Raw genomic sequence first — 16,843 nt, forward strand, 5'->3', positions numbered from 1 at the left:
GTGAGTGCTAAAAGTTTTGAAATTTGTTGAACACACAGTCATATAGGCCTAACATCAGAAGCGTGATATGAGTATTCGTGACGGACACCTTTATTGGTAAGAGCAAAATAATATTTCTCGTGGTGATGTTTTTTAAGTGAGTGGGAAAACATAATTACGCCACTATGGTGACGAGTGTATTGAGTGTCATTTAATACATTTAATACTACTATACATGTAATACTGATCAAAACTACATAAAATTAAATACTGAAATATTGTTTTAATTTAAAATAGCTGCGTTCAAATTATTCCTGTGATGGCAAAGCTGGTAAAACATAAAAATCACGCCACAAGATGGCGGCAAATTAATGTCTTTTGACTGCCATTTAATACTAATAAATACAAAGACTGCAGTTATTTCTTCAAAAATATAGTAAAAACAGGAATATTGTGAAATACTATTACATTTGATTACTAATACGTTTTGAAATAACTGCTTTCCATTTTAATATATTTTAAAACGTAATTTATTTCTGTGATGGCAAAGCTGGGAAAACATAACTACGCCACAAGATGGCGACAAATGAGTGTGTTTTGACTACCGTTTAATACTCATATATACTAAAGCTGCTATTGTTTGATAAAACATACAAAAAAAAAACGGCAATATTGTTCAATATTATTGTATTTTATCACTACTGCGTTCTAAAAGAACTGCTTTCACCATTAGATGGCGAGAAGTGAGTGTTTTTGAGTGACATTAAATACTAAAAAATACTAAGGCTGCGTTTATTTAATCAGAAATACAGAAAAACAGGAATATTCTGAAATATGATTACATTTGATTATTATAACGTTATAAAATAACTGCTTTTTAAATATATTTTAAAAAGGGTAATTTATTCTTGCGATGGCAAAGCAGGGAAAACAATTTCGCCTCTAGATGGCGACAAATGAGTGTCTTTTGAGTGCCATTTAATATAGTATATACATAAATAATATAATATATATAAGGCTGCATGTATTTAATCAAAAATACAGTAAAACAGGAATATTGTGAAATATTATTACATTTGATTATTATTACATTTAAAAAATATATATATTTTGTTTTCTTTAATATATTTTTAAAAAGGTTATTTATTCCTGTGTTGGCAAAGCTGAATTTCCATCAGTCACCTCCAGTCTTTAATGCATAGAAAGCTCAGGAGTAGTATTTATTTAAAAAAAAAAGTTTTTACAGTGCCTGAAAAACATTTCTAATAACTGGAGAGAATATCTCACCTAAATGCTTTTTATTAAGGGTTTTTATTTACTCTCAGATCTTTTCAAATACGTTTAGACAGGATTTGGTGGGCCCTGTTGCTCATTACTGGTCGTATTTGTCATATTCTACATAACATGTACTTTCTCCACCTTTATTTAACTATCACCGGCACCATGCTGATGGATATATTCATATAACCTATATGCTAAACAACCTCATTCAGCTTTGCAGATAAAACTTATTAATTAGATATTAGAAAAATAAATAAATAAACATATAACACATCTCAGCTAAAGCTAGACTTTTTAAAATGCTTAAAAAAGCTTAAAAAAGTATTTTGCAGCTACGCTGTACATGATGATGTTAAATTGCACATGATATTGGAGAGTTAGATATAGATCTTGACCCTCAGATGGGATGTTTAGTGGCTGTTCTCAGTTGAACTTTTTAAGTTTTGACAGTAATGCTTTGGTAGTGACCACATCACATTACAGAATTTTAACTTGCATACTAAAACACTACTAAAACATACCTCGGCTGGGATCGTTTAGAGTTCTTTGAAGCTGCATTTAAACTACATTAGTGCATAACTGTACTAAAATTCGCTTCCGGTCCTTGATTCGGATTGGTTGAGCCACATTCGAATCTGTGTTGCTCAGCAACCACAACCGTTTCTGAGGAACTACATTGTTTGGTGTAAGAATAATGTTTTTATTTACATCATTACACTTTATTTGCTCCGCTTCGCGTTGTGCCTAAAAAGACTCCTTAGCTGTTTAGGCTTCTTTGGCCTTGTTGGTTTATTATTTCCCCCAGATATGATTATGTGTTCCCTTTTCTCACTCCCGAAACAATGACGTTTCGGTTGTGGCTGTTTTGTAGTGACAATTTTATGGAATAACACCAAAAACAAAGATGTCAGCTCAAAGATGCTAATCAGAACACGGTTAGTTAGCGAGTGGTACACGTATGAAAACTAAATGTTATGGAATAACTCCTAAAAAAGCGTGCTTAAATGCAGAAAAAAAATGTTTGTTAGTGACGTTCCTTAAACAATGAAATAACTAACGTCATAATACATTTTTGTACCTTTGTTTCGCCTCAACGTTCCACTAACTTTCGTTCTGAACCACGTGCTCGTTTACAGTAAGAAAACGTATTTGCAGAAAACTTTAGCACGGTTCCAAAAAGACTGAATTTACAGTTTTTTAGTGTAGAGTTGTGTCTAAAATGGCCCTTAAACAAAAGGCAGATAAAACTCTGTAATGTTTTTAACGTTTAATATATTCACATCAGGTTCCCCCAGTGTAAAAACGTTGTATTACAAACTTTGGTGTCGTTATAATGTCTATTTCAGACCACAAAGGGAGATTGTTTTAGATGTTCTGCTTATGTTTGTCCATATAATGGCAGTGAACAATGACCATTAAAAAAAATACAGAAGTATCATAAGCGCAGACTATAAAAACAGATGACATCTATTGTAATGACACTGTAGTCGTTGTGGTGAGTGCTAAAAGTTTTGAAATTTGTTGAACACACAGTCATATAGGCCTAACATCAGAAGCGTGATATGACTATTCGTGACGGACACGTGAAATGATTCTTACCTTTATTGGTAAGAGCAAAATAATATTTCTCGTGGTGATGTTTTTTAAGTGAGTGGGAAAACATAATTACGCCACTATGGTGACGAGTGTATTGAGTGTCAAAACTACATAAAATTAAATATTGAAATATTGTTTTAATTTAAAATAGCTGCGTTCAAATTATTCCTGTGATGGCAAAGCTGGGAAAACATAAAAATCACGCCACAAGATGGCGGCAAATTAATGTCTTTTGACTGCCATTTAATACTAATAAATACAAAGGCTGCAGTTATTTCTTCAAAAATATAGTAAAACAGGAATATTGTGAAATACTATTACATTTGATTACTAGTACGTTTTGAAATAACTGATTTCTTTTCTAATATATTTTAAAGCGTAATTTATTTCTGTGATGGCAACGCTGGGAAAACATAACTACGCCACAAGATGGCGACAAATGAGTGTGTTTTGACTACCGTTTAATACTCATATATACTAAAGCTGCTATTGTTTGATAAAACATACAAAAAAAAAAAAAAAAACGGCAATATTGTTCAATATTATTGTATTTTATCACTATTACGTTCTAAAAGAACTGCTTTCGCCATTAGATGGCGAGAAGTGAGTGTTTTTGAGTGACATTAAATACTAAAAAATACTAAGGCTGCGTTTATTTAATCAGAAATACAGAAAAACAGGAATATTCTGAAATATGATTACATTAGATTATTATAACGTTATAAAATAACTGCTTTTTAAATATATTTAAAAAAAAAGGTAATTTATTCTTGCGATGGCAAAGCAGGGAAAACAATTTCGCCTCTAGATGGCGACAAATGAGTGTCTTTTGAGTGCCATTTAATATAGTATATACATAAATAATATAATATATATAAGGCTGCATGTATTTAATCAAAAAAACAGTAAAACAGGAATATTGTGAAATATTATTACATTTGATTATTATTACATTTAAAATTTGTTATTCATGAAAGAATCCTGAAAAAAAAAAATCACAGGTTCCAAAAAATATTTGGCAGCACAACTGTTGATATTATCCAACATTGATCATTCTAATAATAAATCCGCATATTAGAATGATTTCTGAAGGATCATGTGACACTTAAGACTGGAGTAACAGCTGATAAAAATTCAGCTTTTCATCACAGGAATAAATTCTATTTTAAAGTATGTTAAAATAAAAAAAAACATTATTTTATATTGTAAAAACATTTTGCAATATTACTGTTTTTTTTTTTATATATTTTTAATTAAATGAATGCAGCCTTGATGAGCATAAGAGACTTCTTTAAAGACTATTACAAGTCTTACTGACCCCAAACTTTTGAACGGTAGTGTATATATTTTGTTTTCTTTAATATATTTTTAAAAAGGTTATTTATTCCTGTGTTGGCAAAGCTGAATTTCCAGCAGTCACCTCCAGTCTTTAATGAATAGAAAGCTCAGGAGTAGTATTTATTTAAAAAAAAATGTTTTTACAGTGCCTGAAAAACATTTCTAATAACTGAAGAGAATATCTCACCTAAATGCTTTTTATTAAGGGTTTTTATTTACTCTCAGATCACCCTGATTTTATATTACTCTGGGCCCCTTATCTTTTCAAATACGTTTAGACAGGATTTGGTGGGCCCTGTTGCTCATTACTGGTCGTATTTGTCATATTCTACATAACATGTACTTTCTCCACCTTTATTTAACTATCACCGGCACCATGCTGATGGATATATTCATATAACCTATATGCTAAACAACCTCATTCAGCTTTGCAGATAAAAAACTTATTAATTAGATATTAGAAAAATAAATAAATAAACATATAACACATCTCAGCTAAAGCTAGACTTTTTAAAATGCTTAAAAAAGTATTTTACAACTACATTGTACGTGATGATGTTAAATTGCACATGATATTGGAGAGTTAGATATAGATCTTAACCCTCAGATGGAATGTTTCTAGTGTCTGTTCTCAGTTGAACTTTTTAAGTTTTGAGGTGCACAGTGTTTTCACAGCCTCTGTTCTTCTGAAAGCAGTTTCCTGGTCTTTCAGCCTTTTGTGCTCTTCTGTGAGAAAGGCGGACGCTCGTTGCCCGAGGGGGAGGTTGTGTGCTGTCTGTGGGGGATGGTGCGTGACATGTGACCAAGAGCGCCGCTACGTCAAGCTGAGCAATCCAATCATAGCTAGAAGAGTTGAGGCCTGTTTGCATATGATCTACAGCTCAGAGAATGTTCTGTTAAACCTTTACAAAAGTACTGGTTATAAAATTCTCTGGTTTTAGAGTTCTGCTGGTTTAGATCAGCATGATTCACAGTCACATTTGACATAAGTGAGCAGAATAAGGGATTTATTCACTTACCACCTATGAGAAACACGGCTGGGAGTCAGTGGTATATATAGCCCTCGTCGGCACCCTCTGTTCGTGCTTGCTTCGGCAGCACATATACTAAAATTGGAACGATACAGAGAAGATTAGCATGGCCCCTGCGCAAGGATGACACGCAAATTCGTGAAGCGTTCCTCATTTTTATTTATTATTATGAATTATTAAATAATAACTTACTGTAATATTTTATATCTTATACTGTATCTAGTGCAGAAGACCTGCAGTACGCAAGTCCGCCGCTAGATGGTAGCGCTGCACTGGCAGTCTGGCACAGCAGAGCTCGGATTTAATAAAGTTGTCTGAACAGAGACGGTTTTTTCTACTTTTTTTAAGCCAAAAATGGTTGTAATTATTAAAAATGATTGCATTTAGCATCCTGATGTTTGTTTAGACGATTTAATGTACCGTATTTAATCTGATAGCTGGTAATGTGTCAGCATCACTAACGATAACTCCGAATCTTCGTTCTTTTCGAGTCAAACCAGCAAATATCGACATGAAATCAATCCAAATTAATTATATATAACAAATACTAACGTATAAAATAATTTGAACCGACTTACCATTCATATGTGTTGTTTTCGCATAGCTTGGGTGCCAAATTTGCGTTGTTTCCTTTGACCGTTTGTACCTGAAAACGCAGAGGCAAAACAAGAATTAAAACACGTATTTTAATTTCCACCTACCACAAAAATCTGGTGTTACTAAATAAATGTTGTCGTGTATGTTGCTTCATAATTCAGAGGAGATCGTCCGTGCAGGACAAACGCTCTTCATTTAAGACTATTTTCCACACCTTTCTGTTTTTGTGTCACGTATCAGATTGTAAGCACGAAACATATTAAAAGTCAGAGTTCAAAACAACATTATTTTGTAGACTTTCAAGATTGTAGCGCAAACACATTGTGTGTTGCAAAACTAAACTCAAGGACTTACATATGCAAATACAACTCGACGTCATATTATTTGTCAACCGTTGTATTTATCTAAACGTCAGTTTACACGTTCATGACTGTTTACCTGAATATTAAGTATTGTCTTTGAAAAGAAAACAAAAACATACAGGATTCTATATATAAAATAAAAGTTTGATATTTTTGAGACTTGATTTCAAATTACCAGTGTTTTCACAGCTTGGACTGCAAGATTTATAAACAATTATCTCTATTTTAATATAGAATTTTATTAAAAAGTAAAATAATACCCACAATAATAACCATCAGTCTTATGTTTGTTATACAGTGCCCTCCACTAATACTGGCACCCTTGGTAAATATGAGCAAAGGTGGCTGTAAGAATAAATCTGCATTGTTTATCCTTTTAATCTTTCATTCAAAAATTCACAATATTCTAACCTATCATTTAGGTAAAACCATGGAAAGCAGGGGGGAAATCTCTTTATGAAGTAAATGTTTTTCTGTAGTTCATGTTGACCACAATTATTGGCACCCAATTATTGCAATGTATTCAAGATAACAGCTCTGTGTTTTCTTCTTTAATGCCTGAAGAGTTTGGAGAAAACCTGACAAGAGATCAGAGACCATTCCTTCATACAGAAACTCTTCAGATCCTTTAGTTTCCCAGCTCCATGCTGGTGCTTCTCTTCTTCAGTTCACCTCACGCATTTTCTATAGGGTTCAGGTCAGGCAACTGGGACTTCATTTTATGCTCAGTGACACATTTTTGTGTTGATTTTGATGTTTGATTTGGATCACTGTCCTGATGGAAGATCCAACCACAGCTCATTATAGAACTTCTAACAGATGCAGGCAGGTTTACGTTTTTTATCTGTTGGTATTTGCTAGAATCCATGATGCCATGTATCTGAACAAGATGTCCAGGACCTCTGGCAGGAAAATAAGCCCACAACATTAAAGATCCAGCAGTATATTTAACTGTGGGCATGGGGTACCAAACCTATCTTGAGTGTTTGCTGCCAGAAAGCTCTTTTTTTTTGTTTCATCTGACCACAGAAGCCAGTCCCAATTGAAATTCAAGTTGTGTCTGACAACTGAATATGCTGGAGTTTGTTTTTGGATGAGCGAGGAGGATTTTTCTTAAAGCCATCCTGAACAACATGTGGTAGAATTTTTTAGTCTTTTGGCCCCAAGACTCAACTAATCTCTGCAATTCTCCTACTGTGATCCTTGGAGAGTCTTTGGACACTTAAACTCACACACGTCCTTTTCCAGGCAGATTTGTAACATCTTTAGTTGATTGGAATTCTTAATTATTGTCCTAATGATGGAAATTGGGATTTTCAATGCTTTAGCTCTTTTCTTACAGCCACTTTCTATTTTGTGAAGCTTAACAATCTTGTTCTGCACATCAGAACTATATTATTTGGTTTTGTGCTCCTCATATTTATAATCCTGTGAAACAGGAAGTTATTGATGGACAATATCATACTCCTAGTCATTCTAGTGTGCTAAATAAATGCAAATATGAATGGGAATATACTTCAGAGGTATTTTACTCATTATAATTTCTAAGGGTGTCAATAATTGTGCCCCACATGCATATGAGAAAAACATTTATTTCATAACGTAAGTTTCCCCCCACTTTTAATTGTTTTACTTCAATGAAAGGTTAGCATTTTGTGAAATTTTTGAATGTAAGATCATAAAGATAAACAAAGCAGATTTATTTTCATAGCCGTCTTTGCTCATATTTACCAAGGGTGCCAATATTAGTGGAAGGCACTGTAGGTGGCAAATTCAGGAGAGTCAGAGGTATGTTTGGACTAAATATTTACACTAAAGCAGCTCAAGTCATTTGTACAGATTTTCCAAAAAGGAAAATAAAAAGATCAACGTGGAAGGAGAGAGAATGCACTTACATGCATGCATATTAAGCACTGAAAGACCAGTAGAATATAATTGTCAGCAGTGTTGCCAACTTAGCAATTTGTTGCTAGATTTAGCAACTTTTCAGACTACCCTAGCAACTATTTCTTCAAAATGCACTTGGCAACAAATTAAGCTATTTTTAAAATCTATCTGGCAACTTTTAGCAACTGTTTTAGCAACTCAAATGATAAAAAGGCACAACAATTGGAAATCAAAGGTGTCTAGCAGTACACATATCACATGAATTAAGTTGCTAGATGGAATTGTTCTATAAAAATTGTTCATTTATGATAACACCTTGTTATTACTTTGTACCTGCACTTGTTGATCAGTTCAAAAAAAAATAGGAAAGGTACTGGTAATTGTTAAAATTATAACCTGAGAACACAAAATACAATGTATTATTTTAAATTCAGGTAAAAAAACTGAAAAATCAATACAGAAATTTCCTTCAAATGAACACAATGCATTGTGCCCTATTTTACACGTTTCCTAAAAGTGTAGCATACTACCAATACACTGCTTAAAGATATAATTGGTCAGAATGTGTAGTTAATAAGAAAATACATAAAATGTAATTATATGCTATTAATTGTTAATATATCTTAATTCTTTTTTTTTTAAGGTCACATTACTGGTTCTGCAGCTGGTGCAGATGCATGGACTCCAAATATGGAAAACAGCCTCACTTGCTCATGTACACTAGGTTTAGGCTTTATCAGCAGGAAGGACTGGTGCAGTAGAACAAAGCCTTTGCAGATATCATATGCAAAAGCCACAGGTTTCTAGGAAATAAACTCTAAGGATTACACTACTAAGGTAAAGTGCATGGATAATGCATTTACACATCTCTTTCTCTCTCTCTAAGTTGCTATATAAAGACAACTTGCATTCTTCTGCCAGTTTAGTTACCCACTTCTTAGCAACCTACATTTAAAAACACACAGCATCTATACAAATCATATTTGAAGCATGATTGTATTATATTTGTTGAAATAAAAACACCTCGAAAGTCTTTCAGAGTAATGTCAACCATCTTATTCATATATTAAAAATGCCCAAGAAAACCCATGGCTTGTAAATGCTAATTCTCTTCCAGATTTGGACTACAAATAACTTTATAAATGTATAGGCCTGCATGTATTGTATGATTTGGTGCATTTTTCAATTTTACTTTTGGGATGAAAGTAACTTAATTTTTGCGTGTCTTCCATGCTGAAAAACAATAGACACCATTATAAAGTTTTGTAATGGTTATAATGGGACTTGTAGTGGTTTTAATGGAAACTGTAATGGACCCTGTGGATTTCTAGTAATTGGTCGCCTTCTATTGGTGGCTTGTTAAAACCACTAAATACTAATGGAATATGTCTCAAAACACACTACAGAAAACCATTTTTAATTGTTTTAATGGTTAAAAGTTGATGGTTTGTAATGTTTGTAATGGTATTTGTAGTGGAAACCATTAGAATTTCTGCGATGGTTTATATCACAGAAATTCTAATGGTTCCCACTACAAATGCCATTACAAACATTACAAACCATCAACATATGTATATATATATAGTTATTTATTTATTTTCCAGCAGGGTTGTGACCCTTGACCACAAAACCAGTCATAAGGGTAAATTTGAGATTTGAAATTGACATTCGTCATCTGAAAGTTGAATAAATAAGCTATCCATTAATGTTTGGTTTGTCAGGACTGTATTTGGCCCAAGATACAACTATTTGTAAATCTGGAATCTGGGGTGCAAAAAAAAAAAATCTAAATATTGAGAAAATTATCTTTAAAGTTGTCCAAATGAAGTTCTAAGTAAAGCATCTTACTAATTAAAAATTATTTTTGGATATATTTACCGTAGAACATTTACAAATGATCTTCATGGAACGTGATCTTAATATCCTAATAATCTTTGGAATAAAAGAAAAAAATAATTTTGACTCATACAGTGTATTCTTGGCTATTGCTACAAATATACCCATGCTACTTATGACTGTTTTTGTGGTCCAGGGTCACATATATGACTCCACGTTTTAATGTGTAAAGAGTCGTATGTTTAGTCCTCCACAGCAGAGGGCGAAATAGATACCCTTTCATTACTCTGTCAGAAATGCATCACTTCCGGCGACCTACATTCGAGCCAATGGCATTGCAACAAGACAGGCGGTCCAGAGTCTGGTTTAAATGCGCCGCCAGCCCGAGCTCGGGACAGGGGAAGTCTTACTGCATCTGAAAGTGAATACTTTTAATAACATTGAAAAAGGATGTCAAACGAAAGGTAACATGTTCTTTTAATTTATCAGATCTCAATGATCATATGCATTTTACATTGCTATATTTTCCTGAAATTGGGTGACTTGCGTGTTTCTGAACACTACCTTTAGATTCTCCCTCCACTTTGGTGCACTTTGTAAGTTCTACATGTTGGTGTATTATTAAAAAACACTGAGCATAATAACAAAAGTATATACTAAAACATAATTTCAGATCGCTTGTGCATAGATCTGAAGGACGCTTTTGTAAAAATGCATTTAGTCGAATATGCAGTTGGCGCGCGCCATCAGTCGCGTTGTGACGAGCGAGGGCGAGTTTTTCGATGATCGTGTATTTATATAAGCACATCTAAATTTTCAAGTTTCTTAAACCTTTTTAATTGTGCCTTCAGGTTATATATAGTTTTGTTTTTCGAAAACAAATTAATACGAAGGCTATTTTTGGTATAGAGGTAGTTTGCTGCAAATGGCGGGCATCACAACTTGTGAGTGAGCTTGCAGTTTACAGTAGCGTTATACAGGTAATTTAAAACGGTTTTAATGTGTTATTAGACATTGTGTATTGTTAAGTAAGAAGCTGAAGAAGATGTTTTTCTTTTTTTAAATGGTTGTAGGTTGAACTTATGTAACGGTAATGACGACTGTTTAACCTTCGCGGTTGTTACATAACGCTTTCTGCTGTTATACCGCTATGTGTCCTTCTAATATGATGAAATATTGGTGTTGCTGTTGTTTAATGTTGTCCTCGTTTTATGTAGAGCGTTTCAAGAACTGAGTGAGAATTTGGAGGGATCCCTGTACAGGCCTCAGAGGAGTAAATGGAAAAGGCGGCCCTCCTGCAGTGGGGGTCTAGACACTGAAAACACGCCAAACGAGCTCATCCAGCAGTGGTCACCCCCACACAAAAAGATACTGACTTCTGCAAAAGGGAAAGAGAATGAAGAAAACGTATTTGTTCTTGCCAGACGTCCCAGGAAAAGAAGAGAATCAACAGGTTTGTGACTGAGAAAATGAAGTAAATAAAGCCTACTGTAGCATGTTTCATACATGCATTTCTATCATGATTGCAATTTTATGAAAAGCCTGTTATACAAAACCTACTACAGTAGAAATAATACAAATTAATACTTTTATTTAGCAAGGATGCTTTGAATTGATTAAAACAGCATTTATAATGTTACAAAAGATTAAATGCTGTTCTTTTGAACCTTCTGTTCATAAAAAAAAACTGAAAAAATTATACTCGGATGGTTTTTTTTTGAGCAAATCAGAATATTAGAATGATTTCTGAAGGATCGTGTGACTGGAGTAATGATCTTAAAAATCCAGCTTTAAAATCACATTACATTCTAAAATGTATTCAAATAAAAAACAGTTATTTTAAATAGTGCAAAATTCTGTTTTTGCTGTACTTTGGATCATATAAATGCAGGCTTGGTGAGCAGGAGAAAAAACATTAAAAATCTTACTGTTCAAAAACTTTTGACTTGTGTAGTTGCATGAGCAAACAACTTAAATTTATTGCTGTAACATGGACTTCTATGGTCAGCAGAGAGCCTGATTTGTTAACTTGTTTCGTCCTCAGCAGGATTGTGTTGGGACAGTCTTCCTGATGAGCTGTTGCTGGGAATCCTGTCTCGTCTCTCACTGCAAGATCTTCTCCGGACGTCACGGGTCTGCAAGCGCTGGCATCGTTTAGCGTAAGTTATTGATACACTTTTCTTACAAAAAGATGGAGTTTGGAAGACCGCTGATCATTAGTGATGGAAATCATTAAAGTCGAAACTGTGCATTTGCAGGTTTGATGAGTCTCTGTGGCACAGTGTGGACTTGGTGGGAAAGGCTCAGTTAGATGCAGAGCTTGGGCAGGTTCTCTCAGCTGGAGCATTGAGGCTGCGCTGCCCGCACACCTGCATCGGTCAACCCAGTTTTAAAAGTGCACAGTGAGTAATTTGTGTATTCACAGTGTCACAGTAAAGTCATGTTGTGTCATTCTTCTGGTTGACTAGTAAGCGTTCATTTTATGTATTAGTCGACTATAGTCGCACGTTTATTAATAAACCTTATAAATCATAATAATCAGCCTTTAGTTGCTTACATAGCCTAATAAGCATTTTAAGCACATGCAAAAAAGCTTGTCATGGCACATTGGCAGATATAATAATTGTAAATGCATCAATTTCAGGAAAATGGCAAGTAGACTGCATAAACATTTTAATTATTTTATTGATACATTAGTGTTTTCTTTGTTTTTGGCTTGAGAAATGAAATCGGCAGCACTAACTCGTCACCTCTGCAGTTCATTTAAAAGACCTCTCTCTATAGATATATTTTTCATGTTTGTAAAGCAAGTGTACACAGTGTTTCGAAGTTTTGTGCTCAAGTTCATGGAGACATAGACTGCAGAAAGCGCATCCTGTTTGCTTTCGATATTTTACAAAAGCGCAATGTTTTGTTGTTGTGTGCACAATCTTCAGATTTGAAAGATGCATTACTTTTATCTGTATGACAAAAAAATGAGGGACTATTTTAAGGACAAGTGCCCGCACCAGCGCCTCCATCTGTCATGTAGTGAGCGCTACTATTCAGCTTCCACACTCCACACTGACACTTAAATAGTGCATTAGATTGAGCAGTTAAATCTACTTGCATTTTTCAGATGATAAGCCATATTTATTTGAGACTAATGAATGATAGGTGAGCCTTTGGATTTCCTGCCTGATGTACTGCATTACCACATAGATCAGCCGTTAATGATCTGTCCGTCTTAGAACGCCTGATTTTAGAAATGCGTGTTTTTTTTTTATTTTTGTTTGTTTTTTCCCTTCTTCTGTGACTAATAAAACTTTGGTCGACCAAGTCTCTTCTTGTCGACTATTAGCGGGAAGCCCTAGTAATTTAAGTGTGTTTTGAATTACAGGAAACTTCGTATCCAGCATCTGGATTTATCAAACTGCACAGTGCAGACATCTGTTCTCGAAGACATCCTCTCTCGCTGCAAACATCTGCAGAATCTCAGTCTCGAAGGATTGGTGCTCTCTGATAGCATTATTCAGTAAGTGACGGTCTAATATACATTTTACACACTACAACATATCTACAACATATTTGTAGATTTTTATTTATTTTTTATTTTTGTTAGCTGCACACATTGACCAGTCAAAAGGGGGGTTTATTCAGAACCAGTCAAACAGCTTTTAGTTTTTGTGTTTTTAGACATGGAGAACTATACTTGCAATTGCCAGTGTTCCTGGGCTTTGTCAGTCCAACAGTAGATCTTACCTGATAGTCTGCCAAGCACTTGCATTTATTTCTCTTTGTAAACTTTATGTAGAAATTACACATTTTATGGAGAAATAATTGCAGTTTTTTTTTTTTTTTTAATATTTTATTTTATTTTTTTTATAAGTGTTATTAACCACTGGTAACATTTAGAATCCTTGTAAAGTTGCAATTTTAAAGGAGAGCTTTCTGACCTTGCATAGACAGCAACGCAACTGACACGTTCAAAACCGTTAAAAAAAAGGTTGTAAGGACATAAAATGGTCCATGTGACATCAGGGGTTCAACCGTAATTTTTATGAAGACAGAACACTGGCTCCTGCATCAGCAGTGCCACACACATGCGTCAAGTTAACTCTCATAAATGAGTGTTTAAGACTGACATGGATGAGAAAAATTGTTGAATAAATTTATTTATTTTTTTTTCTCACACAAAGTAGTCTGGCAACTTAAAATTACAGATGAGGACTACTTTTAACAATGTCCTTACTACCTTTCTGAGCCTTGAATGTGTCAGCTGCGTTGCTTTCTATGCAGGGTCAGAAAGCTCTTGGATTTCATCAAAAATATCTTAATTTGTTTTGAAGATGAACAAAGGTCTTACAGGTTTGGAACGACATGAGGATGAATAATTAATAACAGAATTTTTTTTATTTTTGGGTGAACCAATCCTTTAACTATATCTTTTTTTTTTTTTTTATTCACATAAGAGCATATGAAGACCTTGAACCTGTATTTTGTTGTCTTGCAGTTCTCTGGCCCAAAATACTGAAATTGTCCGACTGAATTTGTGTGGCTGTTCAGGCTTCTCCCCCTGAATCGTTGACTGAGATGTTGAAATCTTGCACTCGGTAAGATCAACTTGTATACCAAAAAATAAAAATCAGCATTGATAATAAGCAAAATTAAATCAGCATGTTATAATGATTTCTGAAGGATCATGTGCCGCTGAAGGTTAGTGTAAAGGTTGCTGAAAACTCAACTTTGTCAACATAAGAATAAACTATTTTAAAGTACAACTCTGTTCTTTTTAATTGCAATAATATTTCAAGATTTGACAGTTTTTACTGCATTAGGCTTGATGATTATTACAGACTTTCAAAAGCACACAGTCTTACCAACTTTTACATGTTACTGTATATATAAAGATAAATGATTTCATAATTATTGCTTATGAGCATGTATTCATCATCAGAAATGTCAGAACAAATTTTGCAGTCACATTAATTTCAAGTTAATTGATACAATACACTTATCATGTGCATTTTTACATATTTTAAAATATCTGGATGCAGTTACATGTAATCAGTTTCTGTAAATACATCCCACCTCAATAGCAGCAAAAGTTGGTTACAATTTATTTTATGGTGTCCTTTTTACAGTGTAATTATACATTTAAGTACTGAGTATTATTAATTAACTACATGTATTTTCTATATGGTTAGGATTAGGGTTTGGCCTAGGGTTACTTGCATGTAATCATGCATAATTAATTGTTATAATAGTAATTACTCATAGCATGTGTAACAAGGACACCTTAAAATAAAATGTTACCCAAAAGTTTTACAACATTAACGCAAGCACATTGTACTGAAAATGTATTTGACATGTGCATGGTAGTTAGACTGTATTGTAGCATAATACATCAAGCATTTTACCTCTAAAGATTTAAGAAAATATTAAACATGATGTGACCCCTTTTAAAGCTTGTAATTTTCTCTCTCTCACCAGAATTGAAGAAATGAATGTGTCATGGTGTGACTTCAATAATCTCCATGTTCAAGCTATTGCTAGCAACGTTCCCTCCAGCATCACTCAACTGAACATCAGTGGTTATAGACAAAACCTCACTATGGAAGGTAAGAAAATGAAGGCATTCAGCTTTATGTAAATGCATTTGTAACAATTTCATGCAACAACTTTTTTTGTTTGTTGTTTCAGATGTTAAAGCTATAGTAAAAACATGTCCGAACCTTTCAAATCTAGATTTGAGGTGAGCTCATAATTCAGAAAAATGATTGTGGGTCATATGCCTAATAGCAAACGGCAGGAGGTTCATATTCAGTTATGTTTTATCGTTTACAGTGACAGCGTGCTTGTGACGACAGACAGTTTCCCAGTCCTAGAGCAACTTTCCTCCTTGAAACATCTGGGGCTGAGCCGCTGTTATCAGATCCACCCAGCTTCTCTCATGTAAGATATTGGTTTAATTCAGAAAGAAAAGATGAACTTTTTTTTGTCAGTATATCCACCTTTAGCTTATGGGTGAGACTTACAGTTCATTGGCCACTACAGGGAAATAATGAAAAGAATAACAACATGAAGTAAACGGTAACTGTTTGCACTACAAACCAGTGTGTTAATGATTAAAATAATACATCAAAACAATATGGTGAGACACACCAATTTGCTATATCAAGCAACAAATGAGCTGTTTTGTACAGCTAAAAATAGCTGGAACTTTTACGTGAAGAAAAAGGTGGTTAGTCTCTGCATACAAATACTAAATTTTCCTTTTTTCTCTCTCTGTCTGCAGTGACTTTGAAAAGTTTCCAAATTTGCAAACCCTGGAGGTCTTCGGGCTCATACAGGACAGCTACCTCCCCATTCTTTGTAAAGGTCTACCGCACATACAGATCAACACACAACCGTTTTCCACTGTGGCACGTCCCACCTCAGCATCAAAAAAGGATCGCACAATTTGGGGAATGCACTGCCGACTTGTGTACAAACATTGATGTTTTTAATCCAGGATGGTTACAGGGTGAACCAAATTGTGAAATAGCTTTTGTAATAGTCCTTATCTCTCTCTTAATTGTGCCTTTAAATGTGATTTTAAAAAAAAGTCTTAAACATCACTGGTAAATCCTCGTTTTATATTGTACCAGTTTGTTTTGTGAAGACGACAATTGTGTTGGAGATCCTGACAATCTTGAATTAAGTGGCGTTCTTGTTACACTGCAGCAAAGATCCTATCATTTATCACAAAATAAGAGACGAAGAGTGGACAGTTAGCAGTATGTTTTAACTTTAAATGTTTGGTACCAATAGCTATTAATGTTGAAAATGGTGAGTTTCACTAGATGTTTATTGCTTCAGGTGAAATCTAGAATATAAATGGTAGGTCTGATCTGTTTTCCTGCCACGGATCAAGTACATTTCCAGTTTTACTATAGGATTATCAAAGGATTGTCT

At 34.1% G+C, this 16,843-nt stretch overlaps 1 protein-coding gene and 1 non-coding gene across 2 annotated transcripts; both read left to right on the plus strand.

Annotated features, from left to right (window-relative positions):
* skp2 (S-phase kinase-associated protein 2, E3 ubiquitin protein ligase) lies at nt 1–16,786 on the plus strand. The gene is given in 13 exon segments (XM_051093416.1): nt 1–96; nt 8,715–8,908; nt 10,202–10,371; nt 11,125–11,360; nt 11,952–12,066; nt 12,166–12,309; nt 13,287–13,421; nt 14,400–14,460; nt 14,462–14,499; nt 15,380–15,507; nt 15,590–15,641; nt 15,734–15,841; nt 16,185–16,786. Coding segments are annotated over 11 exon segments (1,233 nt in total). The 5' UTR covers nt 1–96; nt 8,715–8,908; nt 10,202–10,357; the 3' UTR covers nt 16,387–16,786.
* Nucleotides 5,277–5,383, plus strand: LOC127153086 (U6 spliceosomal RNA). Its single transcript, XR_007825175.1, has one exon. It is a non-coding gene; the product is annotated as a U6 spliceosomal RNA (small nuclear RNA).
* Nucleotides 16,787–16,843: the final 57 nt, after the last annotated feature.

Source organism: Labeo rohita, chromosome 21 (genome assembly GCF_022985175.1).
Source record: "Labeo rohita strain BAU-BD-2019 chromosome 21, IGBB_LRoh.1.0, whole genome shotgun sequence".
Lineage (NCBI taxonomy): Eukaryota > Metazoa > Chordata > Actinopteri > Cypriniformes > Cyprinidae > Labeo > Labeo rohita.